Source organism: Ptychodera flava, chromosome 4 (genome assembly GCF_041260155.1).
Source record: "Ptychodera flava strain L36383 chromosome 4, AS_Pfla_20210202, whole genome shotgun sequence".
Classification (NCBI taxonomy): domain Eukaryota; kingdom Metazoa; phylum Hemichordata; class Enteropneusta; family Ptychoderidae; genus Ptychodera; species Ptychodera flava.
Genome location: NC_091931.1, coordinates 28,384,041 through 28,400,026, shown reverse-complemented (window position 1 = coordinate 28,400,026; position 15,986 = coordinate 28,384,041). Strand labels below are relative to the sequence as shown.

Genomic DNA, 15,986 nt, shown 5'->3' with positions numbered 1-15,986 from the left:
GATCCAGTGTTATTCAGTCTTGCCTATAAAACTCCATAGGTCACAAAAAACATGACAAAGGGTTACACTGGAGATGCATGTTTTTTACTGCTGTACATCTAGTGTTTTTATCCTGCATATCCAGTGTGTTTTTCCCATGTTATACAACTCCATTGGCTGTTTGCCTCACACTGACATGACCATCAAGTTAAAAGGAGTTAAAACTTTCTTGGAAATGTTCATTTCAGTAGGAATAATCACATTTCGGTTCAAGTACAAGGTCAGGGGTAACAACAGGCATTTTCACAAAAAGTCCTGCAACAAGCAAAAAGAGGAAACTGTAACATACGGATCGTCTCAATGGTAGTTGTGAATGTAGGAAAGTTGTATTTGCTGAAGAAATTGTCCCTTTGAAATGTCATCCTTCCTTGGATTAGAATCACACCCTACAAAGTAAACCATGTTTCCCCCTCTTTGTGACAACATTGACAAGAAAGTGACAAGATAAGCATCAGAAAGATCTGGAAGTTGCTGACATGTGAATTGCAGTGTTCCAAATTAGTATGTACAAATTACGATTGTTCAAAATATGAAGTGAGATCATGTTATGCAATATGGAGACTGTTCTTGCTCTGGTAGCAACTGTTCTACCCCAATTTACAGTGTAGGAATCCAACTTTGCAATAGAAAACAAAAGGATTTGGTCAAACCATAAAGGTTCACGGGTTAAATTACAAAGTTAGCAACAGTAGTTTGTCAGTGGTGTATGTTAGATCATGCAATACGTGTTACTTCATAGATAGAATATTTTGTTCTGATGAATGGTTAAATGATTAAGTTTTTCAGGGAAGTATAGCATGGCAGTACTGGTATATTGTCTTACGGTAGCTTTATCTGATGGTAATAATGCATCTAAAATGTATCCTGCAGCTTGCTGATGATCGGGTATTAAATCCATCTGTTCTTGAAAAAAATGCTTTCATCTTTAGCACACTCACCCCACCCCTTTCCCCCATGGTTGGAGGGACTCTATGGTTTTATGTTACTGATATTTTGACAATTCCTTCAGTGAATTAAAAGCTGTATCATGCCATGCAGATCAGACTTTCTTCAGGTCCAACTTTTTTGGTGAAGACAATACCATGTCAATTTTCAAAGAACCCTTGCTGAAAAGCGGTTGTTGTCATGATCCTTTGATTAAAAAGACGCTGCATTTGAAAATTTGCAAGATGTACGTGTACATGCCCTGTAGAGGCTTGTCGTTGTTTCATGTAGTTTTAACTTTTTCTGTGGACATAATTTCTTGCAGAATTTTATCCAGTTGTGTTACTGTATTTTAATCACTTGAGGACAGATTTGAAAAAAATGTGGATAAGGTGGTTTGGGTGTGGACACAGATATGGGCTTTAATAATGGTTGTATTTGATAGTTATACCGGTATTGTTTTCCCATTGCATTAAACAATTTTGAAATTGTCAATTTTTTGGTCAGTTGCCATATAGACACAGATATCTGTCATAGGAATGACTGTATTAAGTTTCACCGCTATTTTGACTCATATTTTCGTCTGTTCATCACCATCTGTCAGGAATATTTTCAGTTTTCAGTGGATAAATGACTTAGATGATGTGGCTACTTAACCCTTTAAGCACTGTAATTCCCCCTCCCCCCCCCCTCCAAAAAAAAAATATCAGGGCAACAGTTTATCAATTTTTATGAATTTTCTGTATTTTTTCCCATGATTTTGGACCAAATGGACATAAAGTTTTATGGGCTGCACTTTTTGACCAAAATTTTGGGAAAAATCTGAAAAAAAATTGTCTAGATCTGAAAGAAATTGTTGGCGTTGCATAGTGTAAATGCAACGAAAATTGACTTTGGCATTCAAAGGGTAAAGTATCTGTCTTTGCTGTCCAGTGATGCATCACAATGTGTGTCACACATTTGTAAGATTTCTAGGTGCTTCATAAACATCGTCCAAGTTCTGATATTAGATGTTGAATGGTTCATGTTTGTTCACTGGAAAACGAGGTGCAAAGGGTATTGATATGACACCCACTCCTTGTCTTTGAAGCCTTTTTTTCTCAGAACACAACTTATTCATACAAGAGTTGAGTACGGCAATTAAATGACGTTCAAAACATACAAAACAGTCATGTTACCATTTCAGCATCATCAAGTTCATTACTTTTAGACTTTTTCCAATCATATTATTCTTCTTTACCGACATGTGACATTAAATGATACCGGATCACATCTGAAGCATGTTGTTTGAATGCTGTTTATATTTAAACTCGGTTGAAATATTACAACTTGAGTCATTTATCTGAATTATCTTATCTCTCTCTTTGTCTGGTGCTTATCTGTTTGTTTCCGTAGTATCATTTATGTGTGTTTCATCAATAGCATCTCAGAAAGCAGGTCATCTTCATGACCCATTCCTGACCTTACATCCTTGAATATTTTATAGCATTTAATATCAAAAATTCAGCGTTTTCCTGCAAGAAATATGCACAAACTTGCTTGAAATTAGTTCAATTTGCAATATAATGCGGGATTCAGTGAATGTATTTTGGTTCAGTCAAACTGATCATGTGTTCATGATGGCAAAGATACTCACCCGAATGTCAGGTCATGAAAATGGCCAATTTGCTACAAGTTCATAACAGCTTGTTTTCGGTATGTTAGCCTACTCCCAGAATATATGTTTGCTCAGTGTACATAGGGCTTCGGCATATCCAGTACATAATTGTTGATTTTTTGCTTGATTCATTACTTCACATCTGACATCATCCTCCGCAAAATGCCCACTGCTTGGTTTGTGAGTGTTTACCTTCACATGTGCTCAACCCCTTCCAACAATGCATAGACCAAATATTTGCTCTATAATGTCAGTTGCTTTCTTGGGTCGGATTTGACCAGATCTGCTTGAAAATGGGGACGATGAGTTCTCAAGAAGTGTCAGTCTAAAAGTTTGTTAACCCAACCAGCAGAAGTTCACTGAAACCTGTTTATTCAGGACATCCATGTGAAATGGAAAGAGGTGCCAGGTCCTTCAACACAAAGATGTCCTTATTTAGACAGGCAATACTCCATTTGATTGTTTACTTTTTGTTTGAAACATGTGTGGAAGATTTATTATAGAGCTGTTCATAAAGACAGGTTTTACTGTGCAGCACAAATATAGTGTAATGCTGCTATTATTTATTTTTCTGTGAAATGTTTATTTTTGAAATACAGTCCTTCCTAATTATAAGTGGTAATATCACAGTTATTACATTTATTTAATATGGTTGAATGATAGTTAGCAGCGCGAATGAGTAATATTACCTCGGCTAAGTATAGCATAACTTTGTCCATGCCCTACCCCTGGCTTTCATCAAGGTACAACCATACTGATGAAATTTATGTAAGGTTTAACAAATGGTAATGGTTAATAAAACAGGACCAGGAAGGAAAAATGGGTCTGTACATGTATTTGGTGTGAACTCTGATTGTAAGTTTTTCATGTCTATGAATGATGTTGTATTTTCATGTTGTACTTATCATTACGCATTGTATCATTTCAGGAGTCTCCTCTTGCCAAGTCTTACAACGAGGAGAAGATCCCCAGTTTGATCAGGTAAGTCAGCAAATATGCTCTCTATGTATCAGTGGAATTTTCTGTGAAGAGTTTGTCTGTCAAAGTTTTAGTAAGAGCCAGTATTTTATTGTAGAATGCGCCTCAGGGAGAGATATTCTGACTCTAAAACTTTAACAATACTTTTTTGGTCTACCACTTGTAGGGGCTTATTTTGAAGCTCATAGAATAAGAAAAAATTTCCCACCTCTTAGTTTTTCAAAAGTCAAAAATTTTATTTTTCCCATATAAAAAATAACACAGGGATGGCAAGCCATTTTGAATTTCAAGAATCTGTAAATATTAGGTAATTCTCTTCTCTCCTTCCAAATTTTGCATGCTGACCCACTGATTATTATTCGTATGCTTCAAAAGGGAATGATTTAAAGTTTTCTTACAGAAAGATTGAGCAAAAGTTTTTGTCTTTCAAATTCGAGGCTGTAGCTACGTTGATGAAACTACGTATAATGATTTGTGATTCAACCATATGTCTACCACCTGTTGGTCAATGCCTCAACCTTTTCAAAGGTGTGGTTCAACCTCAATATTGAGAGTAAGGCTTACAGGTGTGTGAAGCCTAGTGTACTTCCCTACATATGGAAACTTTGCCATATAGAAGACAATCGGGTTGTTTAATGTATTTGCAAAAGAGTTGCATGAAACAGAAAAGTATTTTTCTCACAGAGGAGTTAGATGGTCTTAAATATCTATATGTCGCAAGAGGGAAGCATTTTTATATTGGGAAAAGGAGATTTCTTGTAAAAGTATGTGGGTGTGCTCTAAATCTGAAAGGTTAACTTTCTAATGGCTTTTCCACATTATAAGCGATTATCATTTCAGTCAATTATAGATTACAGTGGTAAGGTTCAGGATAAAGACAACAATATGGTTGTGTCATATGTAGATTGACACTTCTCATCGCATTATGTTTTGCCTTTTCCACAACACTGATGAAGGACCACTTTATTGTAATTTTCACTGTTGATAAAATATCTTGAAAAGAAATTGAAAAAAATGTTGCACATTTACTGAGTGTACTTTTACATGTACATTTTAGATTTGCTATTTTGATTTTAGTCTCTTTCCCACAGAGACAAAATTGAAAAACTGGTATTTGAAACCAATATTTGTCAGTTCACAAAGTTCTTTTTCACATAAATGGTAACATTTTGTAAGAGATGTGCATAGCAAAAAGTGCAGTCACATAAACCAATGTGATTTCTGTTTTTTTTTCAACTGCAGCTTCTGAGCTCACTGAGTTCAGTGGCCGAGCACTGTCTGCCGTCTCTGCTGAAATGTTTGTTTGACTGGTACGACATTCAGAATGGAGAGAGTGCACAGGAGGAGCGACAGAAAGCACCTGTCAAATCCACCACCGCGACAGCTGGCAAAGGGTGAGTCTTGTCATGTCAGATTTTCCGGCTAGTTGAGAAAGTGACAGCCATTCTTTGGACACTGTCTGCGTATGGGTCACATTTCTCACCAAGATGTCTGCGGAGAGATTAAAACTTAGACAGTGTAGGTGTAAGCAGATCTGGCAGTCTGAGACCACCGTATATTTCGCTCAGACTGTTGGATCCATCCCTCAGGATCCAGGGACCATTGAATACAGATAGATTTCGGTGATAAAAAGAGTGTTGGCAAGACTACCAGATTTATATCGATGCTAATCCAGGGACTGTCAAATACTTAGGGGTTATTATATGAAGTTTGGTTGATATCATGTTGTATTTGAGTGATGTGTCCGTATTTTGACGAGTTGCATAGCAACGAGTCGAAATGTCAGTTCATCCCCAAGATTCATCCCGTATGCCGAATTTACCATCTTAGGAAGGAATTTGTTAAACGCATTCTATAATATTGAAAACATGAAGTGAGGTTCAGCATTGTAATCGTTCATTGTACGTTTAGTCACAGTACAAATTGAATATGTCAAAGGTATTTACATCATCAGCTCATATATTTTTGTTTCTAGCTTGCCTAAATAAAACTAAACTTGTTTCAACAACTTCCGCGATTGACTTTCCTGGTAGTATCTTATACTTAGTATCATAAACTTACACGGAACGCAATCTTGACCTGTGCAGCTCTGAGTCACCGAACAAATTGGAAACATTTCACATGTACACCTGTCGCATATTTTCAGTGTTGTAGTTGGATATTTGTGGCTCGTTCATGGCTGTTCTCGATATTATTCATTACCTGATATCAAAACTCATTCTTAGGAAAATAGTCGTACCATAGCAGTTCTTTCACCATGCACTGTCGACCATGACCGTACACTTCAGCAGGGTGGACGACACGAAAACACCTTGTGAGACTGTGAACGATGAAAGGTGTCAGTCACAACATTTCAAATGCATTCGTCCATTTGCTTTTGGTAAATTGTGCTTGTACTTAAAGGTTTAAAGGTATACTGTCACCTGTTCCAATTTTGCCACAGTTACCATGGAAAGAGAAAATCTAACCAATCACAGATTTTAAGCGGGTGGTCGCTTTTTAAAAAACAGCGCCCTCACATGGGCATTTTGAATACCAAGGAACGCCCCTTTGACCATATATGGGCATATTTAGATTACAGGTGACTGTATACCTTTAAAGCGCAATGCCCCAAAACTGAAGGCCAACAAACAACAAAATTTTTGACCATAATTGTTTATGGTGTTTCATAGTGGCATAAGTTCTGTTCGCTCAGCTATTTCATATGTATGAACAAACCAACGTGCACGCTTAGCTGTAAGTAATTCCGGTTACAGTGAAAATATGATTCATATTTCAACATGATAAAATATGGGTTCATATCAGTACTCTCTAAAACAATAGGGAATGGCAATATAAGTATAGTGTGTCACGATAATGGATAAACTTGCTTAACTTTGCAGTACTAGTTACTTGTGAAATTCTTAGAGGCTATCTACATAAACAGATATATGTATATACCGGTATTTGTCACATTTATGTGGAACGTAGGTGTGAGAAATTTATCAATATTTATATCATCCAACACCTGTACTCAAACTGAAATCTTCCATCATAATTTTCCGTGTAATGAAAGGTTCACCAATACATCTGCCTCTAGCTTGTCTATCGCAATGCAGTAATTACACTATTTTGATTTATGGTGCACATGCAAAATTCAAACGTTATGAGATGAGGTGAAACAAAATAGTAAGTGTGAAGATTTTAGATCTTGTGCCTGTTTTGGAGGAGAGAAGTATTTGTCACTTGAGACTGAGTTATTGATATTTCATTTAAAATAGGCCTGTTTATTGAATTTCTGGAATGTTGATGATGACTCAAATGTGTTTCTGTGAAATGCGGAGAAAGATTTTTGAGTGATCCCTAGCAGTCAAGTCAGTCATATTATTTTGATTAATTCTCGCATGGAGTTATCAATTTTGGTTTATTACTTAGGAATGCACTGTCAGCGTTTACTATCTCTTCAAATTCAGACATCATAGAGAGCTATAAAGGCAGAGCCTGGTCATTTATCAGTAACATCATCCAATGTGGTCACACCCTGCTCTATGAAGTGTCTGGCGTTCCTGATTTTATGATTTGTTGTCATAAATGTCTCATAATTAATGACACGACAGTAACATTTGTAACCAGGTAAAATTGGCCCCCTCAGGAATTTAACAAGCCATTTATAATTCCACAAACGGCTCTGAACCAGACATACCGTAAACAGGCTTCTGTAACTGACAGACAAATTGTCAATAATTTACCGGCGCAGGGTTTTGAGCCATTTGTCATCCGGCATCATTAGCTTCCAGAATGAGCGTAGGATTTTGCTTGTCATTACTTTCAATACTTTCATGTGCAAATAAATCAAGAACAGTGGGATGAAGTTCTGTGGCTAGAGTGGATTTTGGCACCCTGTTTGCAAATATTTGCAATTTTTTCTGTAGGGATTATAGTGGGGTGGCCTTCACTCAAGTGTCTATGCGGCTGTCTTCTTGTACTCTTAGTCAAAATTGTGGATTTAATATTAAAATGAGAAGTGAGGATTGTGAAACTGAAGCTGTGTACAGACCGGATGTTGTTGTAATCGGTATCCGGCGGCAGTCTAAATATTGTGATCGAAGTGTACCTGTAATGAACAGGACGTCCAAAAATAGCAACTGACACGGAATGCAATTGCAAACACCATCACTGGTGTCAATGCCAGGGCATAGTTCTGGAATTGCTGAATGTTGTGTGAGGGAATTGGTGTTGATGACTTTGGGATGTTACTGTCACCAAGACTACTTCGGCCTGTCAACCCCTGTGCATCCAATATCATTATCCAACAATGCCTCTATAGGCTTACAGTATTAATACTAATTCTATATAGATAATAAATTTTGCACATCAAAGACATATGAATGGAACAGGAGACAAAATCATCTGAACTTTTCTCCTTCCCATAATATATTGAAAAATGTTCTTTGCCTTGCCAACACAACACATTGCATACAACCCACAATGTCATTGAATTCTAGTTCAGACTAAAATTCAGCTCTCAATAATAACATTGAAGTTTACACACAGGCTGTGTCAATACATTAAACATGTGGCATTTTGACTGATTCTTCTTTTTGATTTGCACGTAAAGCCTGCATTGTAATATCGAAGAAGAATAATGGAAAATTAATCAAAAGTTATAGCTTGTGGAGCTTTAAGGTGTTCTGTTTATTTCAAAACTCAGCAAATTGGCATTGTAAATCATCACATGGCTATCTGTAGTGCTATATTTAATAGTTTAGGATCTATGTGGCATTTCTTGCTCTCAAAATATGTAAAGAATGCTCCTGGACTATTACGTACTGCACATTTTAAGCTCTCTGTATGTACCCAACAATGCCCTCACTCATGTTAAGGAGACATGGAGGAAGCCGATAGGTCCCTTCCTGAATCACAAATAACCTGCCTCGCCAGTGTTTTGGTTTAACTCTCCAGTAATCCATAGATTAGGCCCGGATTGATGTACCGGACACAGAGTGAAAGGAGTTAAAAATAGGTTTCCGTTTCTGAAAGCACAGGAAGCAAAACAAGCAATCGAATCTGGAGATAGGAAAACAGACAGGTCATAGAATCCAAAAAAAAGCCCAACAGCTGACTGCTGACTACATGCTACAGGGACAGAGGGAATAGGAAATAATTTAGTCAAGGATCGTTTGCACAATGAATCGTATTTCATCATTAGTAATGGGATTGTATGTGTTTCATAGGTTTTGGCAAATTGAATTACATGAACAATGGCAGTTTGAATTTTTTTGGGGGTCAGAAATGTAAATCTAACAAGCCACAAGTACGGGCTCAATTTACAGTTGAATGCTTAAAATTTTTGTGGAGCTCAAGTATGGCATGTGCACGTTTACTTTCAAATCTATAAAAGGGAACTGCCTTGAACCTGGATTAGGAAACTCCGCTCTGAGCTATTTTCAGTCGGTATTGATATCAGAATCTCTGCATTCTTTTCTCTGGTATGTGCGGTTGAAGTTACTGCAAGTGAAACAAAAAATAAACATTAGTTCAGTTACATGAGCTTGCCCAAAGGGTTGTTTTAATTCCATAAACACCACCAATACAACATGTACTTTAATACTATCATATGTTGGGGAATTTTAACCCTTAGGCAGGCTTAAACGAATTTTAAGGTGCTTAAAATTGTTCTTTTCTGTAGCAAAGCTTGTTTGGCATATTGGTAAAAAAAAAATCAATCGGTGTTTACAGCCTGGTCCTGGTGAAAATTGGCCACTTATTTTTCTCCATCAAACTAAAAATAGCAGCCATTACAATATATTAAACGCACTTACTTTCAACAATTTCTCTCACAAAAAATTTTCCAGGCAACCAAAGATTTTATACTGTTTACATTTTTGATATGGGTCAACTACCCCTTGGACGGTATGAGTAAAAGTTACGGTTTTAATTTTCTCAGTTTGATAATCACAGCTAACCTTCGTTGTTTCTGTTTCCCTTTTACAGTGAAAAGGATTATCTCTATGAAAGAAGAGATGTAAGTGGGACAGATTTACAATCTACTGTTCTATATTTTCATAATCCAAATTACACTGATCTTTCCATGATTTGAATATTCTTGGCCAAGAATATTGGGAGAAAAATTTGATATGGAAATAACAAAATAACTTTGAAGAGATTGTTGATATATCCCAATATGTAATGTTATGCGGTAAAAATACAGAACAGATGTTTCATCAAAGTATTCATAGTAAAGAAATGAAGTAAACTTTATCACAGTAAAAACATATTACATGTATTATGAAACATCCACATGGTTAACGCCATTGGCTAAAAAGTTTGTTGTACATATAAATTGTACATATAAATGATGTTTTAAGAGCTTGTTTGTATTTAAATTGATGAAAATCGATTATTTGATAATCAAGAAAAGTGCAATGTACTAGTATTGGAGAATGTTTTCCAAATGAATATCTTTCCTGATAATTTTCTTCATTTTTCCAGCTTTCCGTTGATTTCCTGTTTTGTTTGGTGCTGATTGAAGTGCTGAAGAAACTGAACAGACACCCAGTGTCAGATCCCCTCATTGCACACATAGAAAACTTGGCCATGAAACATTTCAAGCACAGAGATGGGTAAGATAAATCTTACAATATGTCCCTTCTCCACTTACACCGGCCACCCCTTCATTGTCAACTATGGCACGTTCCAGTTCTGTTTTGGAATTGGACTGTCTTACTGATAGTCACATCGAATTGCATTAGATTAAACAAAAGATACGTTGAATATAGATTGAAGAAGACTCCATATATCAGACAGATCTATTTCCATCAAGATCTATTTCCATCCAAGTCGTAACATAATCAAAAATAGCTTGTATAATGCAACTTTAATTTGTCGTGTAAAAAATCTGTCTCCTCGTTAAGCTAATCCTGACGTACCATTGAGTCAAATGCTTATCGTATTAGTAGTTTTAAATATAATGATATTAAGAACATAGCAAAAATTTAATTGGGTGCAGCTTTATTTGGTTGACAAAGCTGTTGTAAATTGACCTAAGCAGGGCATGAAATGTATGTTACCTAGGTACAGGTAAATTGTAAGACTGATGTGCACGCTGTGAATGTTCAAAATACTATAGCATTCATTCTTATCTTTACCTGAACATGATAAATCATCTTGTTTTGATCAGTTCGACTCACAAATGTTTTCACACTTCAGATGTTTCATTAAAAATTAAATAAATGCATTCAGGCCCGAACGCAGAAACTGAAAAACAATTTGTCCATCTGTAACCCAGCAATTGAACTTTGTGCAAAAGTTGTACAAGACAGACGACCGACACATGACCATGTGGTCCAGGAATGAAAAATTGGGAACTTTCATGATGGCAAGGATGACTTGAAATATATAATATTGATAAACAGTTTAACCTGGTCGCTGTTCACGCATTTGGAAAACAGGTGCAATGTAGATGAAAAGTCTGCATGTCAGCCAAAAAATTATTTCAAGTCTTGCTTACGGCAAGTAGGTAGTTGTTACTTCTGATGCACAATTATGTCATTTCTGTCTCGGTGGCAAGGTGATCCGATTGTCAGTGAATAGGCACTGAAATATTGGGCCATATTTAGGACAGCTCTGTATATAAGTACTGTTTATTAGGGAAGCAAAATCAATCAGTTTTCATAAGAAATGAGCATCTTCTGCTCTGATCAACTTTCAGGATTCAAGCTGGTCCCAATGCTGGGAACATCCACATTGTGGCAGACCTGTATGCAGAAGTGATCGGTGTGTTGGCACAGACACGCTACCAGTCCATAGAGAAGAAATTCACCAACCAGCTGAGGGAGCTGAGGTCGGAGCCCGCCAACGTCAACACCACACAGAGCATCGTCAGTCTGATCATGGGGATGAAGTTTTACGCGTCGTCATGTTTCCGGTGGAGGACTTTGAGGCATCTTTCCAGATGCTGAACCACTGTGCTCAGTACTTCTTGGAAGTCAAGGACAAGGACATCAAACATGCCTTGGCGGGATTGCTGGTCGAGATACTTGTGCCTGTGGCAGCAGTAAGTGTGCTTCATGATGAAATCGCACAAAAACCCAAGCTCCCAGAAAGATTGAGTGAACACTTGTCTTTTTGAGGCAGAGATAGTGAGCATGTTAAAAATTTGAGAAGGCATCTTCAATAACTTCCACCATTATGATTAAACAAAAAGGTTTTAAAAATTTGAATTTTTTTCAGATTTTGAACAACATAACCAAATTTTGATATTTGATTTTGCATTTATCATTATATTTCCTTAGGAACATGCATTGTTCTTTCAATTCAAACGTAATGCAATAAGTGAGTGTTAAAGAGTGAAGTGTGTAGTTAGCTCTACATTTCTCTTTTATTGAAGTGTGGTGAATGAAATAGTCTATAAAAAATTCACATTGTGTTTCCTCAGGCCGTTAAAAATGAAGTGAACATTCCGGTGTTGAAGAACTTTGTAGAGAAGTTGTACCCGACAACCTATGAACAGTGCCAGAAGAAGAAGCACGCACTGGCTTTTTTCCCACTGGTGACCTGTCTTCTCTGTGTCAGTCAGAAACATTTCTTCCTCAGTAACTGGCACAATTTCCTCAACATGTGCTTGTCACACTTGAAGGTTAGTATTGTCACTGAAAACGCAGAAAAATACATTAATTGGTTTTGGTTTTTGCTGATGAGTGTACGGAGACATGAAAAGATGTCAGACTTGATTGATACGCTGCAGTCAGTTGACAGTTGATGTGGCTGTTGAAGGAAAAGTGGATAGGATAGTTTGGTTGGAAATGGAATGAGTGAAATCCCAACTGTGGTTTGTGTAATTGGTGAGGACACAGCTGTTATTTGCTTCCAAGAAGAAACCAGCACAGATGCAATGCATGGTAATCAATTTTTTTTCCAGGAGCAATTGATGAGAAATTGCCAGGAGATTATTTTCTCAGACCCTTGGTATTGAAAACTGAGGGCAGTGTCACGCTGATTTCTTTGCAAGATGTGCAGATGTAACTTTGAATTGTGTCTGTTGAAACGCTTAGGGGTGAACCATTTGATTTCGGGGGGGGGGGGGGATGGAGGAAATGGGTGGGGCAACAATTTTTTTTCCCATGACTGTGACAGCAAATTTTTTTTTCTATTGTCAGTCCTGCATCAAATTATTTTTTCTGTATGCAGTGGCAAAGCAAATTTTTTTTTCTCGCTTGCCAATTTTTAATACAATATGCTATACATACACGTTATTGGTTCACAACCGGATGTTTTAATAACTTGTTGTGTTCATGGTTCTGCTATTAAAATTTTATGTACAACAAATAACTAGTAAAAAATCCATTTGGAGCTGACTGATCTTGTGAGTGCTGTATCCCTGATCCCTTTGTTGCTTTCCTTCAAGCCATCATAGTAGTACCAGGAGCCAGAACAAAATATCTTGCATGTGTAGTGGCACCCGTTCCAATATGCAGGTACCTGCATGTACCGAACCAAAAAGATATGGGATCTGCCTACTGTCATCCATGAAGCCACTGCCATAGTCTCCAGTAGAGTAATAGTAGCCTGGTTAAACCAGACGGCTGATCTGTTCCATCCACTGAACAGATCAGCCGTCTGGTTAAACCAGGCTGATAGTGACTAGTATAGAAGTGTAGTGATCATACAGTTGTGAAAGTCAGTACTATAGCTGTGTTTTATATAAAATCAGTACTGTCAACTTCTCTGGAAAGAAGTCATGTTTTACAAAAGTTGTGTTTGTATTTCATTATTTGTTATTGTATTTTCATTGCAAGGAAAGACATATATTTGAGAATAATATATTGCTTTTAAAAGTAGTTCATTGAATCGTGTCGTTTGTTTTAAATTTTCAGTAGATACAGATCACAGCAAGTCCAATGGTTCCCCTTTTAATACTGACTGTGTCAATGCTTTATTGCAACATATTTAAAAACACTGTCATCACAATGAAACTTTGAACATTGTGTAGTATTGAAGTTTATTTATATGCCAGATTTTTTACATCAGGATTCACTCTAAAATATTGAAAATATTAGTGCCGCCGTAGGCGGCCGCCCTCCAGCGTTTTTTTTTAAATCAGTCCCAAACTTTGGTGATTTTAGCACATGGCGACAAATTTTTTTTTCTCTCCTGTCTGTTGGAACAATTTTTTTTTCTCAAGCCATTGTTGGATCAAATTTTTTTTTTCTGTCCTTCACCTGCGACAAATTTTTTTTTCCCCAGATCCTCCATTCCCCCCCCCCCCCCGAAATCAAATGGTTCTCCCTTATCATGATATTCTGCAATTTCCGGACTACGTTTATATATTTAGATTGGTAAATTCTACAATTCAGTTCGTACCTCTTATGGAAACAACACAACAATCCAAAATTTTGTCAGTTACAGTTTGTATCTGGTTCAGACATTTTGGAAAATGACCTTTGAAAAAAGCCTTTCAAATTAAGTTTACAGCATGTTTATCTTCATTTTGCTCAGTCTTAAAAAAAAAAAAAAAAAAAGAAAAACAGAAGATGCTGGGTAACCTAACTATATGGATCACATAGAAAGTCTGTAGAATGGCTATGATAGGTTAAACATCCCTTTTATTAATGCAAAATAATTGGACATATACACAACTGTGCCTTCTTCTCAGGAAAACATAAGTGAAATACTGTGACATTGGTTACACTATAGCGATTGTGATTGGGTGGAAAGGTAGTGCGGTCTTAGCAGAATGAGGAAAGTATACTTTGCAATCCTTTGAGAAGTCACCCTTGACATATATATCTCATGCCTTGTACATAGTGATGAGCCAATTCCCCATTGCCTGTGACAGGCCAGTTCAACGCTTCATTGCACATTTCAGCAGCATGCAATTCTGACAAGCCTGATCTCAATCTCTGATCTTGTCTACAGCACCGAGATGCCAAGATGTCCAGAGTGGCGCTGGAGTCCCTGTACAGACTTCTGTGGGTTTACATGATCCGCATCAAGTGCGAAAGCAACACCACCACCCAGAGCAGACTCCAGAACATAGTCAACAGCTTGTTCCCCAAGGGGTCCAGGAACGTGGTCCCCAGGGACACGCCTTTGAACATTTTTGTGAAAATCATTCAATTCATTGCCCAGGAGAAGCTAGACTTTGCCCTGAAGGATGTCGTCTTTGAGTTGTTGGGTATCAACACCAAGACAAAGATCCTGTGTCCTGAGGTATGTCTGTCTCCTTCATTTCAGCCAAAGATGCGCTTAGCTAGAACTACTGTGTGAAAGGATGTTTTCCATGTAGCTTTTGATCAAGAGTATGCATATATCAACTGAACTCTTTATTCATCTTTTCTGATGGATATCCAGTGAGGTAAGATTTAGCAACCAAATTTGTTTTTGTTCAATTCCACAGAGGATGAACATAGCATTGAGAGCCTTCTTAGTCATTGCGGACAGCCTGCAGCAGAAAGACGGAGAGCCACCGATGCCCTCCACCACAAGTGTGCTGCCATCCGGCAACACCCTCCGCGTGAAGAAAACTTTCCTGAACAAGCAGCTCACGGAAGAGGCAGCCAAGTCCATTGGGATTGCACAGTACTATTTGAACGTGAGAAGGGCACTGGATAACATTCTGAGATCTGTTGACATGCAGGTTGGACGGGCTATGATGATGACAAACTCTCAGTGTATGAATAAAGAACCAGAGGATCTCATGACGTAAGTGAAGGACTTATACAAAACTCAGGAGTTCCACAGAGAAACAAAGCCCACTTTGTTCCAAGCTTTAATTGTATTTCATTAAGTCAAACATTTTGCATGGTAGGGGAGGGGGGGAAGAAAAATTTGGCACTTATGTCACCTCGTTTGCTGGAAAGCAAAATGTGCGCCAAAATTGTATAGCAAGGCAAAGATTTGTCGTTGCACTTTAATACCAGATGTAAGTTTCTGCAAGAAAGTGCAAATATTAACCCTTTCACCCCCAGTTCCCTGTATACAGGTCCAACTTTACCATAGAAAACAATGGATTTGGGACAAACCATGGTGGTGAAAGGGTTAAAGCACAGTCCCTCCACATGAGGGACAGTGATTAAAGGCAGAAAGTGTGGAATAACCTGTAATTTTTTATCGTCATTGTTTTTTTTTATCCATTTCTAGTTGTTTTCTATACTAAAAAACTAATTTCACTTTGAGGATATTGAAAGAAATATTTCATCATCTCAGCGCCGAAAGTAGCAAGATGAGCAATGAAATGTTACATTTGAACATGAAAGATGCGAAGTTGAGTCGTTGTGCACCAGTAATTTCTCATATGTGTGTATTTTATCTCTCTGTATTCTAGGAATGAAAGGAAACCAAAGATAGATCTGTTCCGTACCTGTGTTGCTGCCATACCAAGAATTGTACCTGAGGAATGAGTAGGCAG

General features: G+C 37.4%; 2 protein-coding genes across 4 annotated transcripts in view; both read left to right on the top strand.

Annotated features, from left to right (window-relative positions):
• The window catches only part of LOC139131377 (protein furry homolog), a 46,572-nt gene extending 41,594 nt beyond the window's left edge, over nucleotides 1-4,978 (top strand). For all 3 annotated transcript variants that reach the window (XM_070697393.1, XM_070697394.1, XM_070697392.1), the window contains 2 exons: nucleotides 3,549-3,601; nucleotides 4,841-4,978. In XM_070697393.1, coding sequence (XP_070553494.1) covers nucleotides 3,549-3,601; nucleotides 4,841-4,847 — 60 coding nt within the window. In that variant the 3' untranslated portion in view covers nucleotides 4,848-4,978. The remainder of the gene's footprint in view (nucleotides 1-3,548; nucleotides 3,602-4,840) is intronic.
• LOC139132208 (protein furry homolog-like) lies at nucleotides 4,923-15,978 on the top strand. Its single transcript, XM_070698597.1, has 8 exons — nucleotides 4,923-4,992; nucleotides 9,572-9,602; nucleotides 10,110-10,200; nucleotides 11,289-11,633; nucleotides 12,015-12,215; nucleotides 14,495-14,788; nucleotides 14,976-15,280; nucleotides 15,903-15,978. The coding sequence occupies exons 1-8, from the start codon at nucleotides 4,923-4,925 to the stop codon at nucleotides 15,976-15,978; spliced, it is 1,413 nt and encodes a 470-aa protein (XP_070554698.1).
• The last annotated feature ends 8 nt before the right edge of the window (nucleotides 15,979-15,986 follow it).

Excerpts from the sequence above, each read along its gene's own strand:
- LOC139132208 (XM_070698597.1), top strand. The coding sequence starts at position 4,923 with ATGGAGAGAGTGCACAGGAGGAGCGACAGAAAGCACCTGTCAAATCCA. Across the intron at positions 4,993-9,571 it reads ACCGCGACAGCTGGCAAAGG|TGAAAAGGATTATCTCTATG; the intron begins GTGAGTCTTGTC and ends TCCCTTTTACAG. Across the intron at positions 10,201-11,288 it reads CATTTCAAGCACAGAGATGG|GATTCAAGCTGGTCCCAATG; the intron begins GTAAGATAAATC and ends ATCAACTTTCAG.